The sequence below is a fragment of the Perissodus microlepis genome, chromosome 20 (assembly GCF_051167445.1).
Source record: "Perissodus microlepis isolate ML-2025 ecotype Zambia chromosome 20, ASM5116744v1, whole genome shotgun sequence".
Classification (NCBI taxonomy): Eukaryota; Metazoa; Chordata; class Actinopteri; order Cichliformes; family Cichlidae; genus Perissodus; species Perissodus microlepis.
In genome coordinates, this window is record NC_140480.1 from 26998157 (window position 1) to 27013162 (window position 15006).

Sequence of the window (15006 nt, forward strand, 5' to 3'; positions counted from 1 at the left end):
AAATATTCAGGATGAGAGAAAAAGTAAGCAGTGCTGGAATTCAACAGACAAAAACTTTTTTTTTACCTTTAAGAGCTAACGTTGTTGGCAACTTTTTAGATAAGTAAAAGAAATGCCCAAAATAGCATTTTCATCCCTTTTGCCCCCATATCATAATTTGACAACATCCAACATTAACACTGAAAGTAAACAGTTCGACACTTCTTTTCTTTATCTGGTGTATTCATAAAGAAAGAAGGGGACGTATAATCATCTAGGCAGGCATGTGCGGGGGGGGGGCTGGATGGGCTTGAGCACCCGCCCCTTTCCTGATGGGTGCCCAAAGAGGCAACTTTAAAAAAAAATTTTATTTATTTATTTTTGTTTAATGTGTGTGGCGTGCGGAGTCCTGTCTGTGCCCCTCAACAATAATATATACTATTAATCACAGTTTTGCTAAATAAAAGGATCTGGCTTGCATCAGTCACATGATCACATTTAACCAATGATCGCCCTTGACGGCAGAACGCGCTGGTTACGAGCCGGGAACGAGCTCACAAAGAGCACGCGCATTTTTTGCAGTCCGGAGCTGTAGGAGAAACACAAATTAACTCAGAGACACAGACTTACTATATTTCTTCCATACAGACTGATGCGACAAAACCAGTAAGTAGGTGTACAGCGTACACTGTAGTGTATAGCACACAGGAGTATTAGCTTATTACGTACACGTTGGTAAGTTGTCTTGGGCAGCTGACGAACTGAAACAAATGAGCGTGCTGTGTGTGCAACAGCGCGACAAACATTACCTGTCCTTTTATTAACTGCACAAGTAGTGCTGGTCATAGTTGCTAGCTCACTGGGTAAGGCTGTCATGGGTCTGTAGCTCTGTCCACCGTTTTAGGGAACATATTTAGTTTTAAAGTAAGTTACAGAGCTTTTGCTGCCTTTCTGGGGGGGATTATATTTCACTAAAAACGATCTAATATGCATGTCCACATAATTATGCATTATTATAATATTTTAAAAAAACACGCTGTATTTTAAAGAACATACATTAAGAAGCAGATTATATTAGATTTATATTTATTTTAAATAAGACAAAATTTGGATTTTACAGCAGTAAAATTATTATATCTCTACAGTTTAAAAATGTAATAAGCTTTCCCCCTGCACAGAGTGGATAGTGAAACAAATGGAATAATCATAAATACATTATTTCATATTTATTACTTCCCCCTCCTCATTGCTTTATTATTGTAGCTCTAGTAATAAATAATAATGTAAGGATTCTGGATCAGCACAATGATGCCCATAGTACATACAGTATTCTGAAGAAGGTCTAAAATGTCACTGTGTGTGCGTGCATGTGTTTGTTTTATGTATATGGATTTTTTAAAAAATTATTACTCATGATATAACATTGTCCAGACATGCCTGGTAAGGACATGACGAGTAAACAGTAGGAGCTGTGTGAGGCTACTAAAGGCAGTGCTATAACATTTTTCTGTCATCATTTTATTATAGATTAAGTGCAAGAGTTGTTAGGTGTGGATAATTAGATTATAGTTTATTGCAATAGCAAGTTGTGCCTTGTTCTCAGATAGACAGCAAGTGGAGAGTGATATATGAAATGATGGGATGGAAGGAAGAAGAGAAGCAAAGAGTGATTCACAGGCAGAGCCGAGTTTATTTCTCACAGTTTTTTGTTGCCTTATGGTTCCAAGCGCTGTCAACAATCTTTGCATTTTGTTATTATCTCATGATACTTGTTTAATCAGCTACCATCTCTCCTATGGACTTTTTAATGTCTACAGTCTCAGATCAACACAGTCCTGCCCTCCAGCACTATCAGCAGCAGGAGCAGCAGAAACCCCTCAACAGCAACATTGTACCCATCAGGTAAAACATAGGCTACGTTTGCTTTGCCTTGTCGCCACCTCACAACAGTGATATAGTATGATGCGATCCCATATTAGATTCTTGATGAATGTGTGTTGTTGTTATTCAGCCTGGTTCAGTGTGCCCCTTTTTAACTTTGAGCACCCTTTAAACGTCTCTGCACGGCCCTGCATCAAGGTAATGTCCAAAGAGTTAGATTTAGGGTGGGAGTATGACCGACCCACAGTGATACCCCTCAACAAATGACTTAAATTCCCACTGCCCACTGGATAAGAACATGGACAGGTATTGTAGTGGTGGAAGTAACTTGGAGTGGAGTGTTTTACTGAAGTGTTTAATTTTACTCTATTTTGTTGCTTTTTAATAGTGCAACATACTCTGAATGCAAATATTGTACTTTATGCCACACACTATATATTTTGATAATGTTGCACAGTAATAAAAATCATCTCCAGCTGCAACTTAAATACTTCCTTTTGGTTGCTCCTTTATTTCCTAATGGATCACTACTTTCCACTTTCCACTAACCACAAAACAAGTTTTCCCATTTCTCATAATACCATCTGCATCAAGACTCCACACAAGGCTGAAAATGTTTTACACACCAGTTTTCTACATTGGGTTTATTTCTGATCAAATACCTCCTCATGCCTCGTGCTCGTCGTCGCTCCATGCCATTTGCCGCCCCATTAGAAAACAACCTGGAAACGCCCCTGTTCACGTGCAAGCTGGCATGTCGCACTTTTTTTCTTTTTTTGCTCTGCGTGTGCACAAAGTCACAAATTATGCATATGTCAGCGAATATGATGCAAGGAAAACAATGAAAAGAAAAAAGCTACCGTTGCCTGAAGCGCTAGTCTTTTGTTTAGCTTCCTGTCAGCCTTCTTGTTTTCACTTTTTAAGGGAGACGGGGAAAGTATGTAATAAAGCAACATATTTGTAGGTAAACGTGTAACTTGCATGGTCTCTTTGCTCTCTAGCAACCCATTCTCTTCGTCCTACATATAGTTTTTAGGGATTTGAGCGCTCTGTGCAAATATTAATAAAGCACAAGCACCAGCCCAACAATCTAGTTGTTTATTTGCAGTTAAATAATCCCCGGCAGCGCCACGGTATAAAGCAAATTTAAACAACCTAAAATGACATAACAAAACATTAAAATAACTTCGGGTAATTGCAGGGAAACAGCTCCCCTTAAGGAAAGCGGTAGCGAGCCAAAGCCCGGCAGTGAACTCCTACGCTGGTTCCTTGTCCCTCCCTCTTTTAGAGTTTCCGCAGAGCTTCTGTGGTCGTGCTGGCTGGAAGCCAATCAGCACATTTCATCAAGACCTCTTCTGAGGGGAAAATAACGACTCGCCAATTTAAGCAAGAGCAACGATAAACCGCACCAGGGCAGCACTCTCTAAACTTTCCTCCACTAAAGAAAGAAAGAAGAACATTTGTTTAATCTGCTCGTAGTTCGGGGTCGAACACACGCAGCACACTGTCTGTTTAGTGAACTTTGATAAAGTACAGAATGGCTGATACAAGTGCGTCCGGCTCTCCCAGCTGCGTGGAGAGGCTGAAAAGCTACGTGAAGACCCAGAAAGGGTTCATCCTGGCAGCAGAAATAGTAAGTTTGTTCTCACTGTGATATTTGTGTGCAGCTCTGCTGTGATGATCCACGGTTAACGACTCACAGATATGGCTTTAATATGCTGCGTGTAAAGCTCACTTGTAACTAATCAATAATTTATAGATGGTTACGTGGATTTATGTTCTGTATCTATTGATTTTTTAATCACTAATGTGTCATTTTCCCTTTGCTCGGTTTTCTTCTGTTTTGTTATTCATATTTCTCACTCTAGTCTGTCCATATATATCACACCGGAAACGAAGCGCCCTACAGGACATGTGCGCCTTAGCATATCCGAGTGCGTTTTTCGTTTCCGGTGTGATATTTGCTCCTTGCTGAGGCTTTTCCAAAACAAGTCAACCAAATGGATGAATCAAGGGGCGATTTAGATTTCTCGAGATGTCTTGGGCATTTACGGAATATATATGTAGATGCTGTTCATTGACCTGTCGATATTTTTCCCTGCGCCTCAGAGCAAAACAGAGAAAGGATTCAAATTCTGTATTTCTCAGTATTTGCAAACAGCGGCCCCCCTACTGCACTTCAGAGTCACACTGCTAGCGATCGATGCAGCAATTCTGTACTGTACTGGAGAGACAGCACGGAGGAGATTGTCGGCAGCCGATCAGGACAATGTGATGTAAAAAAAAAAACCATGCAAACTTGCACTAAAAAATTTGCGAAACAGCAAGGTGAAAGGTGAACCACGTTATAGCGAGGGACCACTGTAATTTTGAAAGTAAGTCACAACATACTTTTTGTAAATACTAATGTATAGAAACCCTTACCAGCAATCATTCATTTTTTGTGTGGCTTTTTCTCACGGTTTGTTAACATGCTGTGTAGGTGTGTACTTGACTAGCTGATATCGACATAACGGGGAAACATCTGGCTTTGACTATTGTTTACCTGTAGTTTGAATGCTGAACATTTGCCTGTTTAAATCATAAGAACTGTCACTATACAGAGATGTGCTTCTGAATATGGATGATGTGTCTTCTGATTTTGTAATGTAGTTCTGCTTGTGTTGAGTGATGTAAACAACTGATCGATCTAAACGCTTTAAACGTCAAAATTGATCTTTAGATTTTTTTTATGACACAACAGTGGTGAGTTTTCCCACCTTCTGCTCTTTGTAACTTAACGCGATCTTTCCGTTTTCATGTTTTGGACATGATTTTGGAGTATATCTTCACATTAGGGATTCACCGCAAAGTAAAGCCACCGGAAATGTACAACCATACATCCGGTCTCAAACCAGGAAGTTAGCATTTTCTCGTGCACACAGTCCATTACAAAAGCCAAGGGGTTGTCACATGATTCATAAGGCATTGTGGGCATTGTAGACTCAGCCAATCAGAGTAAATGGGGTATTCGTAAGTCGGGGTTCCACTGTATGTGCATTCTCAGAGGTTAAGGGATTCCACCTGTCACTGGTGCTCCACTGTTCTTGCTTTTGGCATCAAGGAGCTGAGATGCTGATCATTAAAGGTCACATAGGTTAACTCAGCCCACCGTCTCATGTGCTCACTTATAGGCTGGATATTGTCTGTAGCCAGAGTAGCAAAATGCAAAGTATATCACATTATTGGTAGTATAAAGGCTCATAAAAGGATTTTCCATCCCACATTATAGGTTTGCACATCTGGCTCTGGTTAACAGGACTGCATGCACCCTGCAAAGGCAGGAATAGAAGTATAAATGCAAACAACCTACAGCTCCTAATAATAAACTGTCCTAGTGGCAAATTAAAATGACTTCCTGTCTGGGAATACTGTCCTACTTTACTGTCCTTGACCACTATAGAGATTGACAGAACACGTGACTTTCGCGTAGAGCTGGGTGATAGAACGATAACGATATGTATTGCGAAATAACTTTTTCTCGATAGAAAAGTTAAACTATTGCGATAGGCCTCACCGCTCTTGTCCACTTAAAAAAAAAGAAGGACAGCCAATCCAAATTAACTAGCGCCGAGCCGAACCAATCACAGCCGCAGCGTCACGTCACGTGACTTGTTTACGTACAGCACAAGTGCCAAGCCGCACATGTGTATTTGTTTGGGAAGCAGCCAGCCGCCGTGCCGCCCGGGTAATGGAGGAAATGAGTGTGCCGACTAGAGAAAAATCAACCGAGAGCGTGACTGAAGGTTACCGAAGAGAAAACAGATGATGATGGTTCCAATGCCGGAGAGATTGTCGAACGGAAGAGCCATAGAAGTTCCGTAGTGTGAAGGTATTTTGGCTATTTCAAGTCTGACAAAAACAGAGTAGCGCGCACTGTAAATTGTGCCGAAAGCAAGTCTGGAAATACAATAAATCGCTTTCTGACTGAAAGTGCTAATTCGTCATTCGGCTTTTGTCAGACTAAAGTAACTGTTAAAACTGTTTGAAAAGCTAAGCTATACAACAAGGAGAGATTGAGAATTTCCTTTTAGTTCTCAGTTTATTTGATATTGATAAAAGTTAGTCAATTTTGTCTGTTCTTCTGTAAAACAACAGATTTATTTTTAGAATTAATATTTTGCTTCTAAGTGGAATTGACAATTTAGTAGTCTGTTTTGTTTGTTCTATTTTGAAACTTAAACGCTTTAGCGGCTGCCTTTTGTGTAGTTTGCAATATTTGCCTTTATTTATCTGAAAAAGTCTCATGTTCCTTAAGTACATTTACCCTGTTGAACTTATTATGGGAAATAAATATTTAAATCAAAACAAGCTGCTGATTATTTCACATTTTACTTGTGAGCAACGGCACATTTAAATCTTACAAATATAGTTATTTGGCTTATATCGTGATATATATCGTTATCGCCTGAAATGAAAAAAACATATCGTGATGTGAAAAAATCTTATATCGCCCAGCTCTACTTTCGCGCATTGCATTGTAGGTACGAGTGGCAACAAAATTAAAACACTGCATCAAGCGCTAGCATTTCCAGCACCGGTAATCATTAATTCTGCGGTTTTAATCCCTACTTGCATTTTATTTGCCCAAAAACAGTTACGTACAAAACGACGGAGAACGCGGCAGGTCTGTACGAAGACAGACTTGATGAAAAGGCAAAAAAAGTACAAGGAAAAAAATCAAAGGAGTGAAAGGGTTAGACCCATACGAACATACAGAGTGGAGTAAGGACGTTAGCATGCTGCCCAACTTTCATCACGCACATATTTATTATTATATGGTCCTAAGTTTTAGTGCATACACTCACAAAATGTTCAGTAACTTCAGATCCTTGCAACAAGCCCAGGTCCAGTTTACTTTGGTGATTTGGACTATTCCATTTCACAGCTGTTGTTACATTTTTTTTCCTTTATTTCCTGTACAGGCCAACGCAATCTATTTGTCATTTCAGGTTGTAGTATTTCACAACATTTTCACATCTAATAGAAATAAAATAAGTGTTTCGTAATTCATTCAATTTGTTTTTATTTATAACTGGCCTTATTGTTTCGTTCTATTATAGAATCTTACAAGAAAGAAGCAAATTTGTATTCCATCATGCTTTATTAGCTGCTTCGATGAAAATCAAATCAACAATGCAAAAAAAAAAAAAAAACGCATTGCAAAACAACATACTGGAAAACAGTTATTCACCATTTGGGCACATATATGTGTGACTTTTCGTGGCTGTTTTGATATCGCTTTCTCCCTTAACCGATCAAATCTCACTGTGGTAGCAGCTTTAAACTCGGTATGACCCAGGTTGATAGAGGGTGCCCAGTCTGGATCGCATTCCTGCATTTTGTAGGCTGGTTTTCCTACAAAACACAACAAGCATTAGCCCGCAAAGCTACAGTGAATAAAGCAGCAAAGCGCATCGAATTCAATTCAAATCAATATAAGACTTATTTGTAACCTACATCAACAATTATGTTATGATAAATTACGTAATAACTACAACAGAAGACTTTGTGGAAATGCTTGGAGCAGACTAACTTGTGAACTGGAGTGTTCTGGAAAGTTATATTTGGTCTTCGAATGGCTGCAATCCAGGCCATCCGTCGGCTCTTTGTTACTTCGGAAACATGGCTTGAACAATTTCGCTTCCTCAACGTAATCCGATAAAAACCGATCTCTTTACCCGTCGGCTTCCCGTGGCTGTCATGCGACTGGTTTTACCCCAGAAATGACGTCACATTTTCAATCTCTATTTTCACATTAACGCCTTTGTTTGCATTTCACAGCGGTGTGATCTCTTAACACATGAGTCACTTTAAGCTTAAATACTTTTCATAAGTTCTGTATTGTCAGTGGATCAGTATCTAAGTAAATTTACTTAAGTACTGTACTTGATGTCATTGCACTTCTACTGCTTTTCTTCTATATGTTGCAATTTACAAACTAAGATTTTTGTTATAGATTCTAGTCAGCTGGTGAAATCTAACGCAATGTATGAGAATGCAAAACAATCAGCACCACTTGGAGACTCATAATAAATTCCATATGCATAGTAATAAGACAACAGTACGGATTGAGTAATATGATTACAGAAGCTTTGGAATATAGGACTTTTACTTGTAGTTGATTTATGTTTCCTTCAGGCAGAGAATGAATACCTTTTAAAGTGTTTGTCAGCTTCACATTAAGCTCTTGAGTCGAAGTTTTATCACATCACCCTACATGACTCGAGGGAAATGACTTGTGTTAAAACAACCAAACATTAAACTGTACAAATTGCCAGATATTTGTCTATTGTCTTGTGTAGTCTGGAAGATAAGTGGATCTACTTGAGGCGACTTTTGTTGTGATTTGGCGCTATATAAATAAAATTGAATTGAATTGGATGACAGGGTGGGTGCAGTTTTCTCTGTGGTGGGGTCGGGTGGCCTGTCACGGGCTCTGTGGGGCCGGGTGGCGCTGCTGAACTGGGCCCCGGTCCGGATGGGCCTGGACATTGAGGGCTATCAGGAGGGGCTATGCGCTTACCTGCTGCTCTCTGGCAGGTAGCTCCATGCCCTCCTGGGTTTTAAATGCACCTTAGTGCACACATGCATCAACACTACATATGAGCGGGCGGAGGGAGGTTTGGAGTCTTCACACACCCCCGTTCTCTGTTGCCTGTTGGGGTGGGGGGACTGGGAGGAGGAGCTGGCCGTCCGATTGGGGTCTGGAATGTGGGGCCTCCCTGCTGCTGCTGGGGCAGTCTGCTTCTCTCCACACTACCTGGGTCTGGGTGCAGTTTCCCCCTCCCGGGGCAAGGGTACCTAGACCTGGGGTATAGAGTACGCTTGGGGAGTGTGATTGTGTGTACAGTGTCTATTTATGTCTGTCTCCACGTTGGGTGAGTGCTGAGTAATTGCATATGAGAGCATGAGGGTGGGAATGGATGTTTGTATCTGTGTGTGTGCCCTCTAGCAGATCATTACTTGAGGAACCTGTTAAATACAAGCGCGCTCATGCTCACAGGTGTACACAAGGGTGCTCACACACACAAACTACACCCTTTTTGGCTCCTACCTCAAAGCACAGTGTGCGCTGTCGATCTTACGTGCTGCACAATAATATTCAGTATTTAGTATTTACTGTAAACAGAATAATGATGGCATACACTCAGAAAAATAAAGGTGCCAACTGGAACCAAAAGTGGTTCTTTAGACTGATGCCATAGAAGAACCTTTTTTGGTGCCACAAAGAACCTTTCAAACAATGGTTCTTTGAAGAACCATTTCTTTCAGTGGTTCATTGAAGAACCTTTAAAGGTATCATATCAAATATATGTCATATCAAAACAACCCCACACCTGCAGTTATTTCAGTTTTTCACAGATGTTTCCTGTCAGCTGGTCAACCTCACTCAGGCAGACATCCATATCAGCCAACCAAACGACAAGCTCCTCCCTTTGTGCTTCAAATCCCTCCCACTCTGAGACAAGGATCTGAGAGAGCGAGAAAAGAGTCAATTATAAAGAAGAGAGAAAAGTGAAACCCTCCTCAGAAGGTCTGACTCGTATACCTGCAGTCGACCTGCGATGGACTCTAGTTTGGCGTTCACGTCACCCCAGTGGCGGCCGCACTCCCTCGCCAATGCCAGCAGCCGAATCTTCAGGGTGCCCTGGAAGAGCAGAGTTAATGTTCGATTCCTCCTGGTCAGGCTCTCCAGCTTAGATTATTGTAACAGTCTTTTTCTTAGTTTGAGCAAAAGGAATCTTGAATGTCTCCAGTTAGTCCAGAATGCTGCTGCAAGGCTTTTAACTAAGACACGAAAAAGAGAGCACATTACACCAGTGTTACGTTCATTACACTGGCTTCCAGTACATTTTAGAATTCATTTTAAAATCCCGGTATTGACTTTTAAAGCTTTGAATTGTGATGCCCCTGCCTACATTTCTGATCTTTTAGAACCCCACGCTCCCTCTCGCAGCCTGAGATCATCTAATCAAAGGCTGTTGGTAGTCCCACAAACTCGTTTTAAGACCAGAGGTGATAGATCTTTTAGAGCGGTGGCCCCCAGGTTGTGGAATGCTCTCCCTCCATCATTGCGTTGCCTTGATTGTATTTATTCTTTTAAAAAGTAGCTTAAGACTTGTTTATTTAGATTGGCTTTTAATTACATTTCTGCTGTATGTTTGATTATTATTTAGGGCTGTGCGATATGACCAAAATCTCATATCCCAATATAAGAATTCTATCGTCCGATAACGATGTAAATCACAAAAATGTAACATTTTCTGTAAATTCTGTGAATCTCGGGCAGCTCATCTTGCGGGAAGTGTTTCCAGCTGCGCGTCATGTAGCTGGAGTCGAGTGTTTTAACCGATGCATGAAACGATACATTTTTAGACATAAGTTGTAAAGGCCGCCGTTTTCTTTGTGAGTATTTATTACACGGCGTGCTGCGGGGAAAAGCCTGTTCTAACGTTTGAGTCTAAGGTTTATTTTTTAGCACGTGGCGGCTCTTTTTTAATTCTCATCCATATATAATCTGCTCTTTCACGTGATTCAGTTTATTTTGAAAAGTCTCAACAGGATCTTGAGCTTTATTGTGAAAGGTTTATGTGGAACATAAACAAGCGGACACACGATGCTGTTACCGTCGTTGTTGCTAACCACAACGCATAAAAACAGGCGCTTGTCCCTCCGTAGTGTGGTTATATAAAATATAACAGAAAGAGAGAACTTTAAGAAATTAATATAGCCACTACAGTGACCATCAAAACGATGAAAAAATATTGCCGTAAACAGTTTATTTTGCGACACCACGAAACAAACGATAGCGTAAAATGAAACGATAGACGTTTTTATATCGTCATCCTATATATATCGTTATATCGAACAGCCCTATTATTAATGTATTTTATGTATTTATTTTATATTACTATGAAGCACTTTGTGGTTTTTATCCTGTGAAAAGTGCTATATAAATGAATAGGTTTGATTTGATTCATTTACTGTCCAGCTGGACGTGACAGCTCTATAGACAGATTATTTTCTGTTGCTGTGTGACGCTACAAAAATGTGCAGTCCTATCTCAGAGAAATTGCAGCTGATTTTTATACCTGGAAATTCTAACAGGGTAGAGGAATTTACGCAGTGTGGGTGTTAGTTTCCTGTGAAATTTACACTCATATCAAGTCTTATGTTCTATTTTCTCTCATCTCTGTCTTAGCTTGTCAGTTTTATTGTCATCATCTGCTATGTTTCTTCCTGGTGTGGAGGCTACACTACGGTGCCCATATGTGAGATGACCTTCTCCACGATCTTCTTCGGCATCTTCATGATGGACCTGGACAAGCAGTTCTTAGGGATCAACTGGGTCTGGACTGTGAGTCCACACACACATAACTGCATGCACACCCTCTGACACATTTTTGTGCTAAATTGCATAATGCTTCATCTTTCGCTTCCCTTTGTGCAGGATCTGTTCCGTGCTGCTGTTGGTGCCGTCCTCTACATCATCACCTCTCTGGTCAATCTGATTGGAGGATCTAGGGATGGAGCTTGTATGGCAGGCGCGGTTAGTTAAGCCAGAATGACTCAGCCTGAGTTCTTAGCTGCATACTGAATCTGCTCATATTTATTTCTCTGTTTATTTTGACAACTGATGGCTGTTACCACTGACTAATTTCGGTGCTGCCAGTTATACATGTGAAAACTGAATGCCTGGTGTTTTTTGTCACTTTTTTGTGTTCAATATGAAACACCCAGACTTTCTGAAAAAGCAGGCACTCAACATTGAGTAATGTTCATACTGCAATACTTCCTTCCTTTTTGACTACAACTGTAGACTGTGACTTATTACCTTACTTTAGCTCATTCAAAAATTTCTAAGACAAACAAAAATCCCGATATAACACTGAATCCACATGTCATTTAGTTTGAATGTTAGTTTATTGTTGCCAAAAACAGGACACGGTGATGACTGAAAATCAGTCTGAAACAGCTAACGAGCAGCATTACAGTGCATTGGGATTCAGAGGAGGAAAGGCGTAGCTGCACACAAAATTGGTAGCTACAGCCACTAATTATATTAACAATGTAACGGCGTTATTAAAAGGCTTTGCAATGAGCAGAGAACAGAGTACACCAGTAGCTAGTCTGGGTTCAAAAACTAATTTGATATCAGACTCTGTGGTGTCATAACTGTTTACACACAGTAGAGAAACATATTTTTACAAAAATGTAAAAAAACAACAACCCCATTTTAAAGTTGCTTTATCATTAGTTTTTGCCTTTGAGCACGATACACCTGTAACCTTTAAAAACTTTGCATGCAAGTTGCAGATATGTGGTGTCCTGTCCAGTATGATGTCATGCTTATATCATATGTCACAAGCATGATAGGGACCAGGGACCCTGAATTTTATAAACCTTTAAAAAGATGGGAGTTAATGTAGTTTTTTGCCATATACTACTGGATGTACTGACAACTGTCACTGTATTACTTTGGTCATGAGGTCTGGCTGAATATACTGCTGCTCTCACTGAAAACACTCAGTGCAGATTCACAAATCCTCAGATGAACAATGAGCAATTTTGACAAGTCCCTTTGAGTGAGAGAAGTTGATCATGCTCCTAATGACAGTAAATTTTCTGTATGTTAAAGATAAATTTCACATCTCATTTCCCCACCACAACCATCCTCGTGGTATGCTATGTCTACACGTAGTCTTTTGTATTAATCACGTGTATAGTTCCAAACATGTGCTTTGCAGCTGTATATCAGGCACAAGCCTGTCCCCACATTGGCTTCTTCATGAACCAAAGTGTCTAATAGTGTGAAGAGCACAAAGTCTTCTGGCACTTAACTTTAACAAAATACTGATAATTTATTTAGATTGTATTTGTGTTAGTTGTGATTCTGATTGTCAGTTCTTGCTTCTTAGGTGTTAGGCTTGATCGCTGGGCTGATATTTGCATACGACACCTACACAATCTTCCTCCAAATCCAAAGTAACAGACAGCACTCAGCAGCTCCAACTGGTGAGAAAAACAGTTTTTATTAATGCATTCAAAACACGTTCTTGGTTTTATTTGATATGTGCAATTTTCTCTAATGTCTTGACTGTTTTTGTTTTTAACAGATGGCAGAGTTTAAATGTTCTCAGACAGAAATACTTCTGTCAAGAACACAGAAGAACCAAAAGCAGTCATTTGGGCAAAGGTTAACAGAGGAGCGGGTCAGAGAGGAGGATGGACAGTAAAATGAGCAAGTCACAGTTTAATAAATGCTGCTGCATGGCCTGAACAGATGAAATGTATCTTAAAGAATGAAGCCAGAGAAGAAGATGACATAGCCTTAATGAGGGGTGCTGGCATCTGTCTGTATGTCTACTCCATGAGGGATTCCCCTCTCAAACTTTTATTCCAACCAGAGTAAAACGGGAAATATTATGAAAGAGCAACCTAGCACTCACAGAATCCTCAACCGATGCTTCTGAGATAATTCCATAACAGCAAAGACGCTGGTAAAGTATAACCTCCTGGGTGATAAAAAGCTTTTTAAAACATTATTTTGGGGGCAGCAAACTCATAAAGCACTCTTTTTTCCAGGTGTCCCCTTAATCACTGAAATAAGAGTTCATTTTCATAATCCTTTAAAATATCTCCCCATATAAGTGCCCAATGGTCTTATCAAGATGCCAAATGGCCAGACTTGCTTCTAGGAGGACTTTGGATGATGTCATCATGCAACTTGTCTAATACACTTGTCTACTGTTAATGGACTGCTGTAGTAAATAGTAACTGTGTTATTTGGGCTTCAGAAGTAACTGACACAGAGGTGGTGCTTTTTGAATCGTTTAATATTATAAATTTCTTCTTGGGGGACTTTTTTTGTACTTTCTCAGCTGGTTAAACCATTGCTTTTCTGTTATTTAACAGTGTTCTGTGTGTTTTACAGTGCCTTAAAAGTCTCATTCAGAGTAACCAGTTCCCTCACCTTCTTCTGTTTCATCTTTTGTTTCTAAGTACTAAAACATTTGATTTCATTTTTATTAATCAGCAGTCTTTGGTCGTTTTTCTTCTAGAGTTTTGGAATTTAGGACCCATAGATAGCCCATTAACTAAACAACCACACTTTTATTATTTAAAATTACATCATCCTCCTCAAGTTTTGCCTACTGCTCTTGGATTCTTGCTCAGGTTATGCATTTTTCTTACATTTATAACACATTTTTAAGGTGGTACAATATTTTTCTGTAGACATTTTATACTGCTCAGTAGCACAGTCCATTTTTTGAACATGCTATGTTAACATTAGGATATGTACTGCCAGTGTTTTTCAACCCCTTTGGTGTTTTTCCTTTTTTTAAAATTTCATTTTAATATGCTTTACAAGAGTCTGTATTTTAAAAGTTCGAATGGAAACAAAAGCCATTTTACCACAAAGAAAAACAGTTTTCTGGCTTGCTCTGTACACTCATGTGTCCTGCTAAATTATCTTAAAGTGCTTCATTTACAAGTGTATACAGTCATGGTAAAAAGTACACTATCTGTTCCAAGGTATTGCATGTCAGGACACCTGGTCCTTATCAGGTCTATAAAAATTGGGTTAATACAGCACGAGATAAACAAAAAGACAACGTGAAATTATTCGAGAGCTAAATTTTTAAAGGATAAAATACAGTTTCAAAGCAAAGGAATTCAATTTCAAAATATAAAATTCAATTTAGTGATGATCATTTTCAAACCAATAAATTGAATTTCAAATCAGACTAATTCAAATTCAATTTTTAAAAGCATTTATTCAAGTTACAATTCAGAATTCAGCAGAAATTAGGTTTTATTTTCTAAAGTAGGTAAAAGGAAAAGACAGCGGCCGACAGCGCTGTAAAAAAACGGTAGACTTGTGCGTAACAAGCAAGCGAATAATGCAGAGAACAGATTTTTAGACGGGAAACTTTTCTTGAAGTATACTGAGAGAGAGAGAGAGCTGTCCATGAAGTGTGATTTTTATCGTGGTGGAAGCAAAACAGCAAAAGTCAGAGGTATTTCATGACAATGTTTATGTGAAGGTAGTTTGGATCTTCTTTTGCTGCTGGTTCAGTCAATATTGTTTGGCGAGAGATA

The 15006-nt window shown here is 39.5% G+C and overlaps 1 protein-coding gene across 3 annotated transcripts; it reads left to right on the top strand.

The window, feature by feature from the left end:
* The first annotated feature begins 418 nt into the window (after nucleotides 1-418).
* On the top strand, nucleotides 419-13935 carry LOC146364707 (proteolipid protein 2-like). 3 transcript variants are annotated; one of them, XM_084916219.1, is made up of 6 exons: nucleotides 419-645; nucleotides 1797-1881; nucleotides 11105-11260; nucleotides 11354-11452; nucleotides 12822-12918; nucleotides 13020-13935. In XM_084916219.1, the coding sequence occupies exons 1-6, from the start codon at nucleotides 632-634 to the stop codon at nucleotides 13031-13033; spliced, it is 465 nt and encodes a 154-aa protein (XP_084772345.1). In that variant the 5' UTR covers nucleotides 419-631; the 3' UTR covers nucleotides 13034-13935. The 3 variants fall into 3 exon arrangements, with proteins under 3 accessions (XP_084772345.1, XP_084772344.1, XP_084772346.1); XM_084916218.1 differs by lacking the exon at nucleotides 419-645 and having other exon boundaries at nucleotides 1681-1881; XM_084916220.1 differs by lacking the exons at nucleotides 419-645; nucleotides 1797-1881 and adding an exon at nucleotides 2895-3493.
* The last annotated feature ends 1071 nt before the right edge of the window (nucleotides 13936-15006 follow it).

Bases quoted from the DNA above. Each gene is read 5' to 3' on its own strand.
- LOC146364707 (XM_084916218.1), top strand. From the start codon at position 1,696: ATGGTTCCAAGCGCTGTCAACAATCTTTGCATTTTGTTATTATCTCAT. The intron at 1,882-11,104 runs GTAAAACATAGG...TCTCTGTCTTAG, and splicing joins AGCAACATTGTACCCATCAG to CTTGTCAGTTTTATTGTCAT. The intron at 11,453-12,821 runs GTTAGTTAAGCC...CTTGCTTCTTAG, and splicing joins GAGCTTGTATGGCAGGCGCG to GTGTTAGGCTTGATCGCTGG.